At 40.2% G+C, this 18,730-nt stretch overlaps 1 protein-coding gene across 12 annotated transcripts in view; it reads left to right on the top strand.

The window, feature by feature from the left end:
* map4k5 (mitogen-activated protein kinase kinase kinase kinase 5) overlaps positions 1 to 18,730 on the top strand; it is a 41,628-nt gene that overhangs the window by 10,621 nt on the left and 12,277 nt on the right. The window contains exons 4-29 of one of the 12 annotated variants that reach the window (XM_088087789.1): positions 1,129 to 1,219; positions 2,188 to 2,252; positions 2,844 to 2,899; positions 2,994 to 3,041; positions 3,853 to 3,895; positions 4,003 to 4,075; positions 4,924 to 5,055; positions 5,306 to 5,368; positions 5,489 to 5,570; positions 6,265 to 6,381; positions 7,239 to 7,317; positions 7,998 to 8,069; positions 8,572 to 8,595; positions 10,277 to 10,335; positions 10,473 to 10,540; positions 11,426 to 11,464; positions 12,241 to 12,285; positions 12,384 to 12,426; positions 13,105 to 13,318; positions 13,438 to 13,461; positions 14,320 to 14,405; positions 14,778 to 14,819; positions 15,064 to 15,148; positions 15,230 to 15,309; positions 16,546 to 16,606; positions 17,422 to 17,536. In XM_088087789.1, coding sequence (XP_087943915.1) covers positions 1,129 to 1,219; positions 2,188 to 2,252; positions 2,844 to 2,899; positions 2,994 to 3,041; positions 3,853 to 3,895; positions 4,003 to 4,075; positions 4,924 to 5,055; positions 5,306 to 5,368; positions 5,489 to 5,570; positions 6,265 to 6,381; positions 7,239 to 7,317; positions 7,998 to 8,069; positions 8,572 to 8,595; positions 10,277 to 10,335; positions 10,473 to 10,540; positions 11,426 to 11,464; positions 12,241 to 12,285; positions 12,384 to 12,426; positions 13,105 to 13,318; positions 13,438 to 13,461; positions 14,320 to 14,405; positions 14,778 to 14,819; positions 15,064 to 15,148; positions 15,230 to 15,309; positions 16,546 to 16,606; positions 17,422 to 17,536 — 1,906 coding nt within the window. Of the gene's footprint in view, positions 1 to 1,128; positions 1,220 to 2,187; positions 2,253 to 2,843; positions 2,900 to 2,993; positions 3,042 to 3,852; positions 3,896 to 4,002; positions 4,076 to 4,923; positions 5,056 to 5,305; positions 5,369 to 5,488; positions 5,571 to 6,264; positions 6,382 to 7,238; positions 7,318 to 7,997; positions 8,070 to 8,571; positions 8,596 to 10,276; positions 10,336 to 10,472; positions 10,541 to 11,422; positions 11,465 to 12,240; positions 12,286 to 12,383; positions 12,427 to 13,104; positions 13,319 to 13,437; positions 13,462 to 14,319; positions 14,406 to 14,777; positions 14,820 to 15,063; positions 15,149 to 15,229; positions 15,310 to 16,545; positions 16,607 to 17,421; positions 17,537 to 18,730 lie in introns of all 12 variants that reach the window. The other 11 variants (XM_088087788.1, XM_088087795.1, XM_088087792.1 and 8 more) reach the window with 11 other exon arrangements.

Raw genomic sequence — 18,730 nt, 5'->3', positions numbered from 1 at the left:
TGAGAGGGCCTAACCCTCCCAGTCAGACTGGAAACTCGACTGCTCTTTTCACTGAGTAAGAACTTTGTTTGTGCGCTAAAAAAAATGTCCTCTGTGGTCCAGGATGTATCTCCAGAGATGTTTTCTTCCAGAGTCTAAATGCCCCTGTATCGTTCTAATTTGGCTGGACCACAAGCCACCGGGACAGTGTCTGCAGCTATGTGTTGTACTAAAGTGCAGGTCAAGAATTTATTTTTGTCCTCAGGCCACAGCTGGTGGTAGCTGCCAAAATTTGCTACATACTTGGACTATTTTGACAGCTGATTTTTATGACTGAATTCAGCCATCAAAAGACGGTTGTTTACGTGCAGCGTAGGTGAGCAGGAATGACACACTTGGCCATGTGCAGAAAAAAATTGGTTTGTTGACATTAGTTTCCACAACAAGGAATGTGCTTTTTTTTGGGAGAGATTTTATCTGTTAAATGTTCTTAATCTGGACTGATGACTTCGATGACAGTCTGTTGATAGAGCACTAAAAGCTGGCACAGTCTGGTAGCTCTTAACCCCCCCCCCCCCCGTTAATGTATTCCAGGAGCATGTCTCTGCACAATTGGGAGCAGCTGGGCTTACATATTTTAGTCTTCTTACTTCCTACTGGTCGGATGTGCAGTGTGCTTTGCAGAACTGGAAAGCAGCCTAGATATCAGCCTATACCACATAAACTTAGAAAGTACAAGGTGTTCCCTCTGTTGTTATTGGCTGTTTTATAATCTGCTGTATTTACACTGTGATGAAATATTGAACCATATGCTCAGAGCGAAATACGGGGCGATATTGTTTGCTCTGTGGTTTTGAGTTTCGCAAACTAAATAAAAAGATTAAAGTGTTTTTGAAAACCTCATGTTTAAGGTGTGCACCATTTCTGTATCATCCGATATGCTTTTAGTGGTTAGTTTAGTGTCCAAAAAAATATTCTGTAGATGAATTGTAACCCGAGTCATTGTAATTTCACGCCCACAATCATTTTGTGAGGCGTTTATTTCCAAATGGAAAATATCTCATTTTAAAATGAAACTGTCCCTTGAGCAAAAAATGAAAATATAACTTTTTGTCCATGTGTCTGTGTGATTTCTCTCTCTGTTTCCAGGGGATGACTTTTCCATCATACAGCAGGAAATCTTCATGGTGAAGGAATGCATGCACCACAATATTGTGGCCTACTTTGGGAGCTACCTCTGGTAAGAGCCAGCTTAAAATACTCCCTGCTTTGTCATTTTATACTCTGTATTTTTTCCTCTCTCGCAGCCAGTCCCAAGGTATAACATTTGTGGAATTCATACGTTACTGTCAAAGGGATTTAGCAGGCAGCTGCCTGAAACTCACATGACGTATTTAATTACTTAGTCACACCTGTGTGTGAAAATGTGACTCAACCCTTTCAATTGATGGGTGCTGACTCGGCCCATCAGTGTCAGGATGCAGCTCTTGTGTTTTAATGGAGCCTGTGTTTTGTGGCTGGTATCTGAGAGGAAGCAGGGCCGGTCCGCCCACCACTGCCTCAGACTTCCAGCAGGTTTAACTGGAATATGAGCCTCTGATCTGTTTTATATGGTAGTTAGTCCAGAGAGATGCATGTCTTATCACAGCAGGCATGTGAAGCACAGTCTCGCCACACAGAGCATAAACAGTTACTGTAAATGTTAATGAGAAACCCACAATGCCTTAATTATTATAAAACTAGATTAATTACATTAGAGGAACCACAGTTTTATGCAGGGAAATTCAAGCCTCTGTTCAGAGTTGCTTCCTAAACTAAAATTATTTCCATGTCCTTCTAGAAGGTGTAAAAAGTAGCACAGTTGTGAGTGGGAATCTGGGGCAGCGTACAGTATCATCGCCTCAACTGTCACAGTTTGATCACAGTCACACACAAGCCTTATATTTAGCTTTTTAGTCAGAGGGTTGACATCATTTTTTCTACTCTCCCGCATCAGACATCCAGTTCACCAACAGAAGTATTTCACCTGTTTTTTTTAACGTGTGTTGGTGAAGTTGTTTCGGGAAACATTTGCTGATTTGCGCAGCTTAATTCATTTAACAAAGCATCATTTAAGAATGCTTGTGCTACTTAGCTGTATGAAAAGTTTGCCTAGTCAACTGGCAAAGCAAATGTCCCTAACTTGATCATTTCCTCTGATGTCATCAGTCGAGAGAAGCTTTGGATCTGTATGGAGTACTGTGGCGGAGGATCTCTGCAGGACATTTATCATGGTGAGCTTTCTCTTATTCAAAACTGGGACGATGCAGTCAGATTTAGGCCTGTCACAGTAACTACGACTTACTGCACACAATATATAAACATTACCTCAGTCATTGCCTGTTGTGTTTACATGTATATCTAAGAATGTCCCCAACATTTAGCCAACAAAATGCCGGAATAAACAGCAGGGTTTTTTTCCGACAATTATATTATTTGGGCGCTGCCATCCTCTTACCCCAACAACGCTCAAAGACGACACCTTATTGGTAGCCTGCAGCTGCACTTGTTGAGCTGTATAAGCACAGTTCTTACTACTTTATCGTTCTCTCAAATAATCCACGAGCAAACAGCCCCGCTTCCAGGCTGAACACTAGCCGCATTAAAATGGTAACCGGGGTGTTTCAGGAGCTTGGTTAAGTTGTCTTTTAGTCACAAGAGATATCACTTAAAATATTGTTTATTTAATGGTTTCCGAGACAATGTGCCATCAACATAAGTTGTTATGGTGACAGGCTTGGTCATGAATTGGTTTTAAATGCTGTACATACATTGTAAAACCTGTTTCTGCCATGCAAACATGGAATGACTTTGTGTTGTTATAGTGACGGGGCCTCTCTCAGAGCTTCAGATAGCATATGTCTGCAGAGAGACCTTACAGGTAATTTCACTTTCATATAATTCTTTCAAATGAATATGTCAACGTTTGGAATTTCAGTAGAACATATTAACCAATATATTAATTTTCTTTACAGGGTTTGGGATATCTGCACACCAAGGGCAAGATGCACCGTGACATCAAGGTATACTTCCTGTTTTGTTTTGTTTTGTTTGTCTTCATTTTTTTCAGTTCAGGCCTATTCTTATGCGCCACTCACACTATGCCTCATTGCCAACACAGAGAGATTTACAGTAAAATATTTAAACAACTAATCTCAAAACGGGAGGAAAAAAAGAAAAGGCGAGGAGTGAGATTGACAAAAGAAGCAGAGCTGCACAGCTCTAAAACAATGTCGCTGTGAGTTCATCTGTTGGCCTCAACCAGTCTAGAGGTCTGACTTCTCTCTGACGCAGCTTCGCTGCAGAGGTGTGAACTGAAGTCACAGGAAAAGTGCTCACTCGAAAGCATGTGACCGATGGTGTCACTTTCAGCGGTTTTGAGGTTGAGCTGAAGTCGATCACGCCTGGTGCATTCACACAGACGGCAGCCTCAGCCTCATGTGTTATCACAGAAGGTCAGGGCCGGACCTATTATCTTTACTCAGCTCTACGCAGCGAGCACTTCCTGTTTCCTCTACTCTCACCGCAGGATGCCACCAGAGAGACTGTCAGTCACAGCCAACAGAAACACTTTCAGTGAAACTGTTAAAAAGATGTGATACTGGTGCAAGTAAACTGGCAGTCAGATCAGAAATAAATCAGTTATTTCTTCAACTAAACCAGATGTTACTGAGAGAGTACAAGACACGATTGGCACTTTGTTATGAACCAGTTGGGCAACACTTCAGCCGAGCTCATTATTTTCAGCCTCAGTCTCATGTTACTTACATATTATTATGCTCTCTTTGTATTTTCACAAAGTTAAATAAATGTTTATGGGATTTTTTTTCACAGGGTGCCAACATACTTCTTACAGACAACGGAGATGTTAAGTTAGGTAAGTTGCTCTTAAGCATCTTAATTCTCAAGGACTTGAACTCGTCTGCAGCTTTTCTATGTATGTGGATTACATAATCTGAAAAGCCCTGTCAAACCTTGTTACAGCTGACTTTGGAGTTGCAGCCAAAATAACAGCCACCATTGCCAAAAGGAAGTCCTTCATTGGAACACCTTATTGGTGAGTGTGGTGTGTCACCCTCATCAGATGAGTCATTGAGCCTTTGACAGGTTTTGTTAAACAGGTTCAAGAACAGTTTTTTTTTGTTTTGTTTTTTTGTCTCGAGTTACATTTAATATATTCAGTCACTTACTTTAACATTTCCAGTCATGTGTCACCATATTTATTTTATCGGGCAGAATCTAGTTTGTGTGGACATGCTGGTCAGACAGATGCTTCCCCTTTTTGATGCAAGTTTAAATTCACACAGCAAGTGATGTGTTTTCGAGTAAGAAACAAAGTTGTTATCAGCCCCAGGGCCGATGTTCCGTCATTAGCTGTGCATCCATTAATCCTCAAATTGCAAAACTTTCCATTTCTCGCAAAAAAGTTTTGACGCTAACATGACATGGTGATTAAAGAAAGCCATATGTTGCAAAACTACAATGGAAAAACTTTTTTGGCCTTTATGGGTCACATGATGCTATGGCAATGCGCTTTTCAGTCAGAACTGGCTCCCTCGGGCATGATGCAGCAGGCGCTACAAGAGGTGTTATTGCATCACATAACTTCTTATAAGCCATGCTTCTTGAAGAGTTATTGCGACAGGAGAATTTGCATATCATCACTCAATGCAAACGCAGTCATCTAGCAATTGTATTTTAACAACATTTCGCCTACTGAACCTGACCTCCAAAGGCACTGTTAAATGGAGAAAACAGTTTTCCGATATATATTAACAGGGTATATTGTTATTATTCATATCAGCACTGGCTTTTACTTCAAATAAGCCTCCTAGCCAACCTATTTTTCTTTTTTTCTTACTTTTTGGAGCACTGTCTCTAAATTCTTGTACTTAATCTATGCAGGATGGCTCCAGAAGTAGCAGCAGTGGAGAAGAACGGTGGCTACAACCAGCTGTGTGATATCTGGGCTGTTGGCATCACATCGATAGAGCTGGCCGAGCTCCAGCCTCCCATGTTTGACCTCCACCCGATGAGGTTTGTTTGACTTTTCTCAAAAATTATGAGTCAGAGCCTCCTCAGAAAGTTCTTAGTCTACTTTCTTATTTTGCGTAACAGTAATGCCTCATCATGCCTTTTCTTTACTTCAGTGCTCATTCTGTTCAACTCAAAATACATTAAGGTTATTTTTAGAAGAGGTTTCAGGCTTACTTTGGCTCACCTTACTTATTTCCTTCTTTAAGACTGTCTAAACCACTCTTAATCCATGTTTTCTGTTTTTCCTCAGGGCCTTGTTTTTGATGTCTAAGAGCAGCTTCCAGCCTCCGAAGCTAAAAGACAAAAACAAATGGTGAGCGCCCCAGAATATTCAGCATGGTGTCCTGGGAATACATTGTGATACTTAAACATTTGATCTGAGAGGAAAGTAGTGACAATCATTGCATTATAACAAAACGATCTTGTTCCCCAGGTCCACTGCCTTCCATAACTTTGTCAAAGTGTCTCTGACAAAGAACCCAAAGAAGAGGCCGACTGCAGAAAAACTTCTATCGGTAACATTTCTTAGACATGTGGTAGACATTAAATAGTAAAAGTTTGAATTGTTTGCAATAAGGAATGTTTTTCAGTTTTTTAGCCTGAAAACAGTTACAGGAAGCACAGCAGCCAAGTCTCAAAAGTCATGTCTGTGTTGTGTCATGTACAGTTTCTTACTTTAGTTGAGATTAGAAGTTGCATTTATTACATTTGTGAATCCTGAAGGCCGGGCAAAGAAGTAGAGGATCTCAGTTGGCCCAGTGAGCCTCTCAGTGGTTTGGCTGAATTTCTAGCTCTATAGGTCAGAGTCAGACCATGGCCCTAAACGGTTGTTAAAAATCCAGTTACAGTTTATTTATGAAAGAAAAGTTATAGCAGTTACATTTTTTAATAGAAAATGTCAACAAAGTGTCAGTCCAGAGGAAGTAGACTGAGGCTCCAGCTTGTGTGCATACACCAAAGAGTACTGTCTGTAGAAATAGTTTCTATCATCATTAACTTAAAGCATGTCTCTGAGGAAAGGTGTCTTATGATTAATGCAGTTTGTTTAATTACTCTGCAACAGTGAAACTTGGACTTTTTTCTGCAGGGATTTTGATGCTCCAGTTAGCATGAATCTTGTGTGTGAGATTAAGGGATTCCAGACCGCCAGTATAAACTATTAATCTCAAGTTATGCACCGGTTTATGACAACTTGTAATCTGTCTGCAGCATGTGTATGTGGCCCAGACGGGTTTGACAAGGAGGCTCGCTATGGACCTCCTCGATAAGATGAACAACCCGGACAACCACCAGCATTACAGTGAGGTGGATGATGATGACCTTGAGGTAAAGTCTGATTCCATCACCTATAAAACATAAACATTGAAAGTATACTCAGCCTACAAAGAATGAGCCAAAGATAAAGACACATGGGCAACTTTTTTGAACATATATACTTGGAAACATGTAAAATGTGCTCAATTTGTTTGTTTGACTGTCTTGTTGCAGGAAAATTACAAAAAAACAACAAAATTATTGAAAAAAAAACCCCAACTAGTCCTTGTCAAATTTGACCAAATGTTGTCGTAAAACAGACTTGCAGTGCAAACACTGACAGTCTCTCTGTCAGCAGTGAATGTAAATATTAGCACAGCATGTTTTTTTCAGCAACTTTGCAAAAAATGATCAAAGGTGAGCTTTTCTGAAGTTTGTTTTCATGTTCCCCTAAAGCTTCCCTTCCCCCTCTTCTTGATTCCCTCCATGGACATTATTATTCCAACTGGAATCAACATCACATCTATGTGGCAGCCAAAGAGGTGGTACCAGTGCCTTTTAAAAGACCATTGTGCTTTTCTCCCCCCTGACAGCAGTAGCACTGTCTTGGCCACCATGAATGAAAAAACCCTGAAGGCTATTGACTGCAAGCAATGGAGCCTGTTGCAAACAAACAGCCTCTGCGATGCATAATAATGTGATGATGCATCGATAGAAACATAGTTCTCACTCAACATACAAGTTTCAGGATTTGGTTTTGCAGATTGTTTCAACAGATAATGGTGTCAAATGACTCAAGGCAACGCAGCGTCGGTGTTACAATATTTGATAACACTTCACCCTGCTCTGTGCTTGTCTTGTCAAGTGCTTCTCTCACTGTCAAAACCTACTTCCTAATCTTTAAATCTCTTTCACTCTGCTTTATTCAGCCCCTCTCTGCAGTCAGACACACCATCCGTTCCACCAACAAACATGCCAGAGCTGAGAGGACACGCTCAGAGATAAACTGTAAGTGAACAAAAAGCCCAAATGCATCACCAAGGCCAACCCCCTGCTGTGAATCTGTCCTGTCATTGGTCAGCATGTCAATCAGACTGGCTGTGTAGGTTGATAGAGGTCTGTCGGCTTGTCTGAGGGTCATCCACTAATCCTGCAGCACGGGCTGGCTCTTTTCCAGACCACAGCATGTGGTAATGTGTATAAAAATAGCCCCGGGATTCACAGAAGAGAGAGTGGATGTAGCATAGTCCATTAAGTTAACGGTCCTTCTTTTTTTTTACCCACTGTGTGATGTGAAATAGCTTGTCTGAAGGGGTCATAAAGGTTTCTTGAGGAATTTGGTTGATTCATAATCAGGCTGAGGATTCAGCTCAGTAGATTGTGTCAGTATCTCATTCTGCAACCCTTCAGGGAAGTTGTTGTCTGTGTTGTCGTCAGTAGTTGTAGATAAAGTTGAACGCTTTGTTGTGCCTGTTGTGCCAGACTGTTTCTCATTTTATCATTTTTGGTTGAGGTAGTAATAGTCCCCTGGTGAGATATGTGTCTTTGTCGTATTTATCTGTAGCGATACGTGCTGTGCTTCATTGTGTCTTGTGCTTTGTCCGTACTGTGATTGTACCAGATGCACTTCCTGTTTAGCCATATCTATATTTCTCACAATTACGTCTGACTTTCCCTCCTACATGAAGCAAACAATGGGACAGACCAAGGAGGGCCATGCTCAAGTCCTAGCTTCACTGAGAAGCACAGGGGGGACGCAGGTCAGTGACAGTGTAGTGAGACAGTGTGTGTTTGCTTAATTCCCGAGCTCACCCCCAAAGACTCCTGAGAAAAAGGATAATAAAACAGAACGTTGTGTTTCAAATTTATGTGGCACTAATAAGAGGAGTTCCTCTGCATTGGGTGGACACTTGAAGTCAACTAATAAAGTTGAGTAATTTGGACAATGAGATATCCTGGTTCCTGTCAGACTGACTGAAATAACATTACACTGTAGATGACTAATCAGATTCTAACAAGGAAGAACTCATATTTCATTTGATCATCATGACACCTTTTGCTTTTTGTACAGAACCAAACATCGCTGGCATGATGCCGCCACAGTTTGTGATTTTAGATATTACAGCGGCATTCCAGAAGCAAAAGAGGCGTGATGTGTGACGAATCACATATCATATATACACATTGGGCAATGCTTTCTAACCCCAAAAAATAGCATAGCATTGCAATTAACAATCATTTACCATCTCTGTTATGTATCAGTTGACCTCGTCCCCTGCTTGGATGGTAAGGAGCTCTCAGACTTCATTGTCATTTTTTTGGTTGCTGTTCTTCTTCCTCTTTCAGTTAGCTGCCAACTTCTTTTTTTTATCTTCCGGTGGTGGGTCACACATATAACCCATCATCAAAACATCACACTCATCCCATCTCACCAGCTCACACTTTTTACACAGATATTGATTCGGCGCTGTTACCACTTCCACTCCCAGCTGATGTTTTAGGGCATGGTCACATTTGAGAGACTGCAGGCGAGTGTTCAGTGCTCCCCAAGGGAATATTGGCACTGAACGTAGGCGTTACTTCATTTAAAGCACACCGAAAGCTAGCTTGCTAGTTATCTTTTTATTTGCTATCTTGCTAAATACCCCAAAATGTGATTTCAGTTTTGCATCTTGATTCTCTTACATTCCATTTTTCATGCCCAGTGTTATACATATCGGCTGGTTAGACACAATAATTAGTGTGTCCATCACACTCACGATGAAAAACATCATCTCCAAAAATGCAGAGGTGCAACGCTTTGACGAGAATGAAAAAACACACAGAACACTGATATTTACAAAAAAATATCACTTGATTAACATGGGCAAAAATGAATATGCAGAAGCAAGCAGCTATGGGGGAGCCATCATTAGCATCACTGTCTCTGACGCTGATAATGGCTTTGTGGCTGAAAAGTTTCTTCTCTTCATTTTTGCCCAGACTAAATAAATAAAATTTTCTCTGAGAACTAGTTCTGCTTGTTTTTTCTTCCTCCACACATACTTCTTTGCTATTAGATGAGGCTGCGACTTCGTTGGTCAAAGTTGAGCTCCACGTGTTGCGAAGATGCATTTTGTTCCCACTGTAGGCAAATGTTTTTATTTTTATTCATTTAACTCATGTGTGACTATACCCTTAAACAGAATGGCGAGGCAGAAAAACTGCGCAACATTTCTGCCTTGAACAGGCAGTGTAAAAAGGATTTCACTTTCTTAAATGTATTGCTGGTTGGTTTCATGAGTGTGATTGTGACTCACCTTCTTGCTGTGATCAGCGCCTCCACATTATCAGCATTCCTCAAGCTGAAAAACACACCAGGAACAAAATAATCTGTGGTCTGAATTCTTGAATACAAAGTTTCTTTGTTAATGAGAAGCTGATTATGTGGGAGAATTTATTGGCAGGTTGGTTCCTTTCTTTCGCCTTCATAACTACAGCAGGATCGCACCGTGTTTATACTGGACACTAAACCAGTCTCCTCTATGGGATCAACTGTTTGACAGAATGTGACCTCAAATCTAAACTTGGAGAAATCTGTTCCATGATTTATTTGCAATTTTTTCTCTCTCACCAATATTTACCTAAAGTGAGCAGATCTGGTTAATGTCAAGTGTAATCTGTGTTTATCTTTGGTGACCGACTAGTCATCAGGCTCCAGACCAAACATTCACGTAGCAGTATAATAAATCAGTGAGGGACCTCTGTGGTGTTTTTGCAGGTACATTGTAATGGAGTCTGTTGATCTGTTGTTGGTTCATTCTTACACGTGATTTCTCTCCTGTGTTACTGCTACTAATGCTAAACTGTACTACTTCCAAGGCTTTGTGTGTGTAAAGTGTTGGTCACTGATGCCCTCTAGTGCCAAAGGTGTGTGCAAGAAAAAAAACAAAAACAAAAAACTGATTTTTTTTTTTGTAATTTACAGTCGACAAGGTCCAGTTTGAACCACCACTCCGGAAGGAAACTGAGGCTCATTCTGAAATGGTGATAATCATGTTCAGTTTAATCAGTGCTAATATTCATGTGCCAGTTTCTGTGTGTGATCAGTTATTTTTAAGTGCATGCAGAAATATAATATCTACATTTTTTTTAGAATTCTATTGTCGTGTGTCTTTCCACAGGATGTGAGTAAAGATAATGACTTCCCTTCACCCTGGAGTCCCTTTACAGAGGGAGGAATAACAACCAGGTAATCCATGGAAACTGTTGTCACGGGAACTGCTCCAACCTCCTACTTTCTCTCTTTCACTCTCTCTTGACCTGGCGTACTTATTAGATGGATGCATCTCTTAATCAAGAGAAAGTACACATATGGTCAAGTTTTGTGCCTGCATTTATTGTATTATTTGGATTCTTTTCACATCAAAAACACAATAACAAGATTTTTGTGGTAGTGGTAGTGTTGAGTATTGCATAACAAAGAACACTTCCAGACAGCAAGACTTTTTATAATGAAAAGTTTGACTAAGGTCAGAGCTTGTCTTGCAGGTGAGGTAAATTACACTGCCTTTTTTTGCTAAAGCCTGCCATGATCAGACAGAGTACTTTTTGCAGTACGCTGTGTCTTTTTTACTCTACCACTGGTAGCATAACTGTCAAAACTGCAGTGGTGTGGGGTGCTTTTCTGGCTTATACAATGCTCCTACAAAAACGCGAAGCGCGTAGAGCGGAAGAACGCAAGGCTGTCAGCTATGCTAAAGCAGCAAACAAAATGCTTTATTTATATTGAAAACCATTACAAAAAGCCACACCAGGCTCCTAAAACACACTCTGTCTGATCTGGGCCTAAAGCCTGTTAGTTATTATGCTCTGTAGTCTGATACCCATGCTGACAAGCAGTGTAAATTAATTTTCTAATGAATGCTTCTCACTGTCTCTCACATTAACCTGATTCGTCACTGGAGCTAATCTGTCTTTGTCTGTGCATGAACTCACTCTCCCCATCTGCAGTTTGAAATGTTACTTTGGCCTGTAAGCTCCTTCTCACATGTTCATGTGCTATAAATGTTTTTCTCCTTCCACTTTTCTCTGTCCTCTCTTGCTGTCGCTTTCTCTCTCATCCTATCCCAAGAAGGAGCCTGCTCAAAAGCGTTGAGGACGAATTGTTCCAACGGTAACGCTAACACTGCGTGTGCTGTAGTGCCCTTCCAACGTCATCCACTCCACCCCTCGCTTGGTCCTCATTCTTTTTTCGCAGTGAGCTTTAGCGCCCAACATATCCACGAATCACCCTCCCTGACCCCTCTCCTTTCACTGTGTGTGGTTTGATTGTAGCTATAGATCCAAACTGTTCATACTGCTGTAGCGATGAGTCTCAGACAGGCAGGCAGGTAGAACAGTTTGATGTAAAAAAAAGACTGAAAAATACATAAACGGCTGCCTGTAGTACTACAGTAAAAGTGTTTTTCTCAGACTTAACCCTGAATAGACTGTACAATAATGTGCATTGTTTTAAAATCTTTGTGCCACTGATGGGTTTTTGAATAATTTGGCACTATCTAAAGAACTTAAAAAGCACAAGTTGCATCACTTGGTTATTACCCTAGTTTTATTAATTGTTGAATACAATGTTGAAGGTTTTTTTGCAGACCTTGTTTCCACCCTAAAATTAATTTTTTTTAACTAACGTCATAGTAAATATAGTAAATGAAGACAGACCTCAGAGATTTTTGTTTGAAGTCTAAACACAGCTTTCCAAATGTGTTTTCTTGTGGTTTCCATCCCATGATGCTCACTAGGGATTGAACCACTACACCACCCTTCTCCTTAGAGTCATTTTCTCTTTATCTCTAAGGAGGGATTTTACATAAACATTTGCACCATTAACGCCCCTCCTGAGCTTTGATGAGCTGTAGTTTCCACACTGATCACTGTGTTTGTGTCCTGCAGGGGACACATCGCCCACCTCGAAGATGCCTTTGAAGAAGTAGAGCTGTGAGTGATGTCATTATCTTAAGAGTTCATGATGAACTCAAAAACATTAATCTATAGTAGTTTACATCATTTAAACACGTACAAAACCTCAATTTCAGGTCAACCCTCAAGCCAGGGGTTCCTCCTCCTCTGCCCCCAAAGGTGAGACACAAAATATATTTAACTGTATGTTTATGAGTTTTGCAATAATAGTCCATGTTAAAAGTGTTTGTGGTATGTGCAAAAGTTTGCATTTGCTTCCTTTGTGTTTTAAAATGTAGTAAGATTAAAAACACAAAAGTTCTAGGAAGAGGTAAAATATATTACGGAAAATGATTTATGAATAAAATAAACTATGTAGCCCAAGATTTTCTTATTAGGTTGTTATCCAAAAGGGCATAAAATAAAGAAAAAACAGGAAATCTTTTTAGATCTGTGCTTTATAGGCAAAATGGATGATAGTGCTACCATGGCAAAATGTAAATGGGTATTGATAAGATATTGATGAGTATGACAAGTATTGAAAAATTGCTAAATTAATTCTCTGCATGTATATCTTTACAAAAAAACTAGCTCTTATATTAAAGGAAAATGAGAACTATCCAAAAAGAAGTATGGGGTCTTTTTTATGACCCCATTCTTTTTATTTCTGTTTTCTTTCATTTTAAGTTAATTTGTTATTAATTAATTATTAATTTATTTACTGTTGGATCTATTTTTTGGTTTGTGTTTTATTGTATATTCATTCAGATTTTTTGAAAATCTAATAAAGAAGAAGACAACGTGTATGTACTGGTGGTTTGAATTAACGGCAAACTGTTTTCCCTCTTTCCCTCTCAGCCACGATTGAACAGCTCGTCAGAGGAGCTTGGCCTTAACGACGAGAGGTCGCTGACGGTTCGGAGGTTTCCAAACTCTGAGAACGGACCGAGCCAGGTGGCTCGCAGACAGAGCACACCTGAGCACCTGGGCAACAAGACGGAGCACTCGTCTCCAGATTTCCTCTCTGTCAGCGTCAGCAGCCCTGGCCTTTTGTCTCACGCCTCGGATCCTGGTGAGTCATTTTAATAATGTGCAACAACCCATTCAGATGTCTTTCATAATGTCTTTTATTATGTCTGTCTTCTTAAAACAAGTGCGTCTCTAAATGAGAACTTATTTTATTTTTACAAGCTCTCAGTAAATCTAAATGTAAAGGTAAGGGAGTCTGATGTAAATGTGTCTAATCTTTGGATGGAGAAACTGCTTGTTTGATACTTAAAATATATTCTACAAGTGTGGATATTATAAGCTTCTTTTTTTTCTTTTAAAGGTTAACTTATTTAGTCTTGTCCTTCTTAGTTTTTACCATATTTAGTCAACCTCATCCTATTTTTTGTATTTTGTTCTTTAAGTTTTAGCTGACTAACAATCTGGACATTTATTTTTATCATAGTCTAAGAAAACCGTATCTATATTTAGTCTAGTTTTCTTTTTTAGTCTTCAGATTGGATTGAACATGTCAGTCAATCTAGTTATGCAAAAACAAATATTTTTGTCTTTTTAATAAAATTGATTTCACAAAGGATATTATCATTAGCTGATGAAAGACACATTAAGTGATTAAAAATGCAGCTTGGCAGAAAGGGTTTGGTCTCGTGGTCTGATGGTGTCAATTAAAGGAATACACTCAGACAGGCCTTTAATTATCATCGTTAACTTAAACTTACGTAAGTAAATTACTCCAAGTCCTCCTGACTGCATTTGTGTGCTGCCGGAGTCGCTATGATATGGCGCTCGCAGCACAGGAAACATAGCTGCTGCCCTGAAGAAAATTATATTAGTATTTTTTATTGTTCAACAATGTTTTAGTCCTAGATTTTTCATCAAATCTATTGCATGTTGATGCGGTCACAGTTAACGTTTAATGACATCAGTGTCGTCTTGTTATCGTTTCATCTTGGTCATGCGCAAAATGTTGTTGATGAACATATTTAGTCATCATCTAATTAACAAAATTTCATGAAAATGAAATGCCACAACTGTAACTTTCATCTTCCTGCTCCCTCAATACAGATAATGATTCGGATGACTGTGTGAATGGAGGCAGTCCCAAGGCGCCACCCAACCGTCAGCACCGGAAGGAGAAGAAGGAATTCCCTGTGAGTCTGAAGACATTCCTCAATATATTACATTGCAATGTGTGTTTCAGTCATGACTGCAGCACTTCCCATCTGTGGTCAAAGAGCCTATATTTTATATGTGGAGTGTCTCCAGCTCGCTGGCTGGCCTTGCAGTGAAACCTCAAATATGATGTTTTCCCCTCATCACTTCCAAACACCAACAGTTAAAGAGGGAAATTTGGCATCGACTCATGTTTAAGATTTAATACTTTGACAGAACAAAAGAAAGCGGGCTATATTGTTTCTTTGTACAGCTTATTGTTGAGGCTGGAGCTAAATTAAGTCCCTAAATTGACTGTGTGTTCTGCATCTACATATCTTATGGTTTTTGTCTCCACTGCTCCTCCTTAGAAACCAGCCATCAACGGTCTACCACCCACTCCTAAAGTACTGGTGAGTGAACCCTCTGCATTGTCCCTCACTGTCTTCCCTGCTGGCCTGGTTTCACAGGCACTGTTATTAAACTCCTGTCTGATCTGCTGCTGTACATTCTGTAGATATTTGGGGTCTGCGGAGCGTTGTGCTTTGTGGTTTCCTCTCCGCAGCTCCAGCTCAGATTCAGCTCATTAAACCCTGGCTGACATTTTAGCGCTTCACTGAGCCAGCCTGTGCTGAGCCGTGCTGCTTTTCATTTCAGATGGGAGCCTGTTTCTCTAAAGTGTTTGATGGCTGTCCACTGAAGATCAACTGTGCCACATCATGGATTCATCCAGACACCAAAGGTACGTTATGCAACAAGCGCAGCGCACAAACATGTTTTATTTTTGATAATAATTGATTAACAATAAATGTTTTCCTTTTAGATCAGTACCTAATCTTTGGGACGGAGGATGGCATTTATACGCTGAATCTTAATGAGCTGCATGAAGCCACAATGGAGCAGGTAACAGCAGCTACAATCAATAAAAAACAAGTATTATAACCTGTATTAGTGAACGGTGTTGTAAGTAACTCTGGAGAAAGGTTGTTGATAACTAACCGACTACCAACCAGAAGTATGTGTCTGGTAATGAGACTCCATGATCAACTATCTTTCTCCAGAGTTACTTACAGCACTATAAAAAGAATTGCTGTCTGTTTATACTTTTTAAACTGAGTATAAGAGGTATTCACTGAGCAAAGTAAGTCTCTGTAACTATTGTGGGTGCAAAGCTAAGTAGTTGGGCATGCTAACGATTGAGTTCAATTGCATGTTAGAGCAGATGAACTCACAGTTTTATCCAGGGATGCACCCATTGTGATATTTCATGCCAAATGTTAAACACAACAGAATTGGTGACAGCAGATGCTAATGCCGATGTTTTTGTTGTTTATCACAAATTCTGCCTCTGTTTTTTAACGCTCACGTGAGGTGGTATTTCAGGCGATTCGAAAAAGCCATATTTCACAAAACTGCAATGGAAACACTTTTTTTTGCCTTAATAGGTCACATTATGGACTTGTCGATAGGAACTGGCTCCCCCAGGCCTGATGCAGCAGGCGCTACAAGAGGTGTTATTGCATCGCACAACTCTGTAAAAGTTGAGCGGATCATCCTGAAGTCTTGAATCCAAAATTCCTCTTTGAAATCGTGGACTATAACCTCCCAAAAAATCCCTCATACGTGGCAGCTCTCACGTAGAACGGGATTGCCTTTCCATTATCGCTTGTATAACACGCCTGTGTCACCTCGCTAGTGCGCTGGCTGCAACTGCTAATTGGGTGTTCGGTGGCTCAGTGGATAAAGCAGGCACACCATGTTTGAAGGCAGTGTCCTTGCCGCAGCGGCAGTGGGTTCGATTCCAGCTCGCGTCCCTTTGCTGCATGTCATCCTCCCTTTCTCCCCCTTTCACACAATCAATCTTCTGTCCTATCTATTAAAGGCAAAATTGCCAAAAACTCATCTTTAAAAAAAGAAATAATATTCCTGCTAATGTTTTGAGCATCGATCGCCATGCTTCTTGGAATATTATCGCGAGAGGAGAAGTCGCATAACATCAGTCATTGGAAATGCAGTCATCTCGCAATTGTGTTTTATCATCATTTATAAAATATACTCAAGTATTGTTCAAATCTGTGATGGAAACCTGTGTAGTTTCTCTCCTTTGATTGTACCATCTTTGTTTAATTACCTCTGTAGCTGTTCCCGAGGAAGTGTACATGGCTGTACGTTATCAACAACAACCTGATGTCTTTATCTGGTGAGTGATGGATTTATCACAGCATCCTGCTTCACTGTCCACTGTCATAACCTGCTGCTTCTTTGTCCTGTTATCTGACTGCCCCTGAGGGCAAGACTCCATATCTGCAGCTCTAAAATAACTGTTTCTTTTGTTTGCCATGAGAGAGCCTCTGCAGGAACTGAGTCCTTGTAGGAAAGTGACTCATGAGTGACACATCTGGCTTTAGAGCCTGTTGCACTCAGATATATTGGTTTTTTTTTAGTTACAATGTGTGGTAGCTGCAAAAGCAAGAGTAGCTTGTTTCATACATAAAAACAGACATTTTATCTGTTGTCAGAGAACTCAAATCTATCACTTGAAACCAAACTGTCTGTGTTTGGCTGCCCCACTCGAAGCTGAAGCCTTTTCTCAGCTTAACAGTCGAGGATGGGATTACAAAGTGCGCGGTCTACTTTCGGTTTTACCTTCAGCAGTTTGCCCCTTGGTATACTTAACCTCTGTTCTCTTCTTCTCTTCCCTTGGACACTGTCCATCCTCCTCTCGCCTGGCTTGATTTGATATTCTACTAACTGGCTTCATCAGAAGGTAATCATGCTTCACATCATCATCACACTTCTGTTTTTACCCCTGTTCACACCTAACATTTCTACATGTGAGAGCTGCTTCACGGCAGAGTTTGTTCAAGTATGAAATTGTGTTTAAAATATTTACAATGTGAAGAAAAGTTTGGTTTGTTCTTTTCTTTCATATTGAATGGGAGTATATTTTAGCTGCTGGCTTTGATCACTCAATGTTTTTACTCATGAAGCTGATGATTAAATATTCTGCTGCAGGGAAAACCTTCCAGCTGTATTCCCACAATCTCATCGGGCTGTTTGAGCAGCTGAAGAAGCCCGGCCTGGCTGCTCAGTTCCAGACTCACCGCTTCCCAGACAAAATCTTACCCAGGTGAGACCAACTTATCTGGGGTTTTATTCTTTGTCGGGGCAGAAGCATTTTGTTTTCAGTTGTTCGTCCATCCGTCTCATTCTGATGAATGTGATATCTCAGGAATGCCTGGAGAGAAATTCATAACATCTGGCCCAAACGTTCACTTTGACTCCAAGATAAACTGATTGGAATTTGGTTCACAAAAGTCAAGGTCACTGTGACCTTACAAAATATGTTGATCCTTCATACACTCAAAGCACAGCGTCGGCCTGCTCAGATAACTACTGTGCTCCGCAGACTCGCATGTCACTGATTTTTTTTTGTTTTGCAGCTGTTTTTGTGGATTTCGAACAAATTGTTTTGCCAGGGGCTTGTCTCATAATGATTTTCTTTAAGGAGAGAGTTTGGAAGAAAAGAAATGTTACTTGCATCCTTCAAAATTAAAATCAAACCCAAAGAACAGGATTAGATAGCTACTAAGAGTATAGCCTATTTTATGTATACACATGCTTCTTCGCTTTATATTGATTGTAAGAGTCAACAAAGACACAAAGACCTACCCTGCTGTACAAGAACAGTGAAGTTAAACAGGAAAACTTTGCCGATATTTAACCAGCTGTGTGTCATCAGTGTGTGCAGATGAACGGTGTTTGCCTTCTCCTTGGGGCTCCCCGCCTGTCCGCTGGTGGAGGTACATGCACCAGTGGCACGAGGCAAAAACCAAACACTTCTCACCTGCACACACTGATGGCGCGTAGAAATGGCGAAGTTTCCCTTTATTGTCAGTAGTCTGTCTCTGTGTGATGTGTTGGTTCACTTTTACATTGTGATTTGTAAGATGTCGTTAGGTTTTAACTTATCTTATCTTTTAAACCTGTTTTCACTGCAGACTGAGTTTAGCGCCCAGTGTATATCCTTCAAACACATATTTTAGACTCTTCTGTCTGCTTCTCTCTGAAATGGCTTTTTCATTATTGGTATCAGACAATATCTGCTTTAAAATCAGAATCAGCCACCATGCTTTTTCTTATTTTGCACAATGAATGATTATTATATACTTTAAAAAACATTGTATTTTATGTTTCCATCTGCTGGTGGGCCATCACAATAAGAATATGCATAATATGACATTAATTCCACTACAGAAGAGGTTTTATGATCACTAAAATCAGCTAAATGAGTTGTTATATATCAGCATATCTACAGAAAATC

Source organism: Plectropomus leopardus, chromosome 14 (assembly GCF_026936395.1).
Source record: "Plectropomus leopardus strain MGB_pleo_1.0 chromosome 14, ASM2693639v1, whole genome shotgun sequence".
Taxonomy (NCBI): domain Eukaryota; kingdom Metazoa; phylum Chordata; class Actinopteri; order Perciformes; family Serranidae; genus Plectropomus; species Plectropomus leopardus.
The sequence above is the reverse complement of the archived record's forward strand: the minus strand, read 5'-3'. Positions and strand labels throughout refer to the sequence as shown.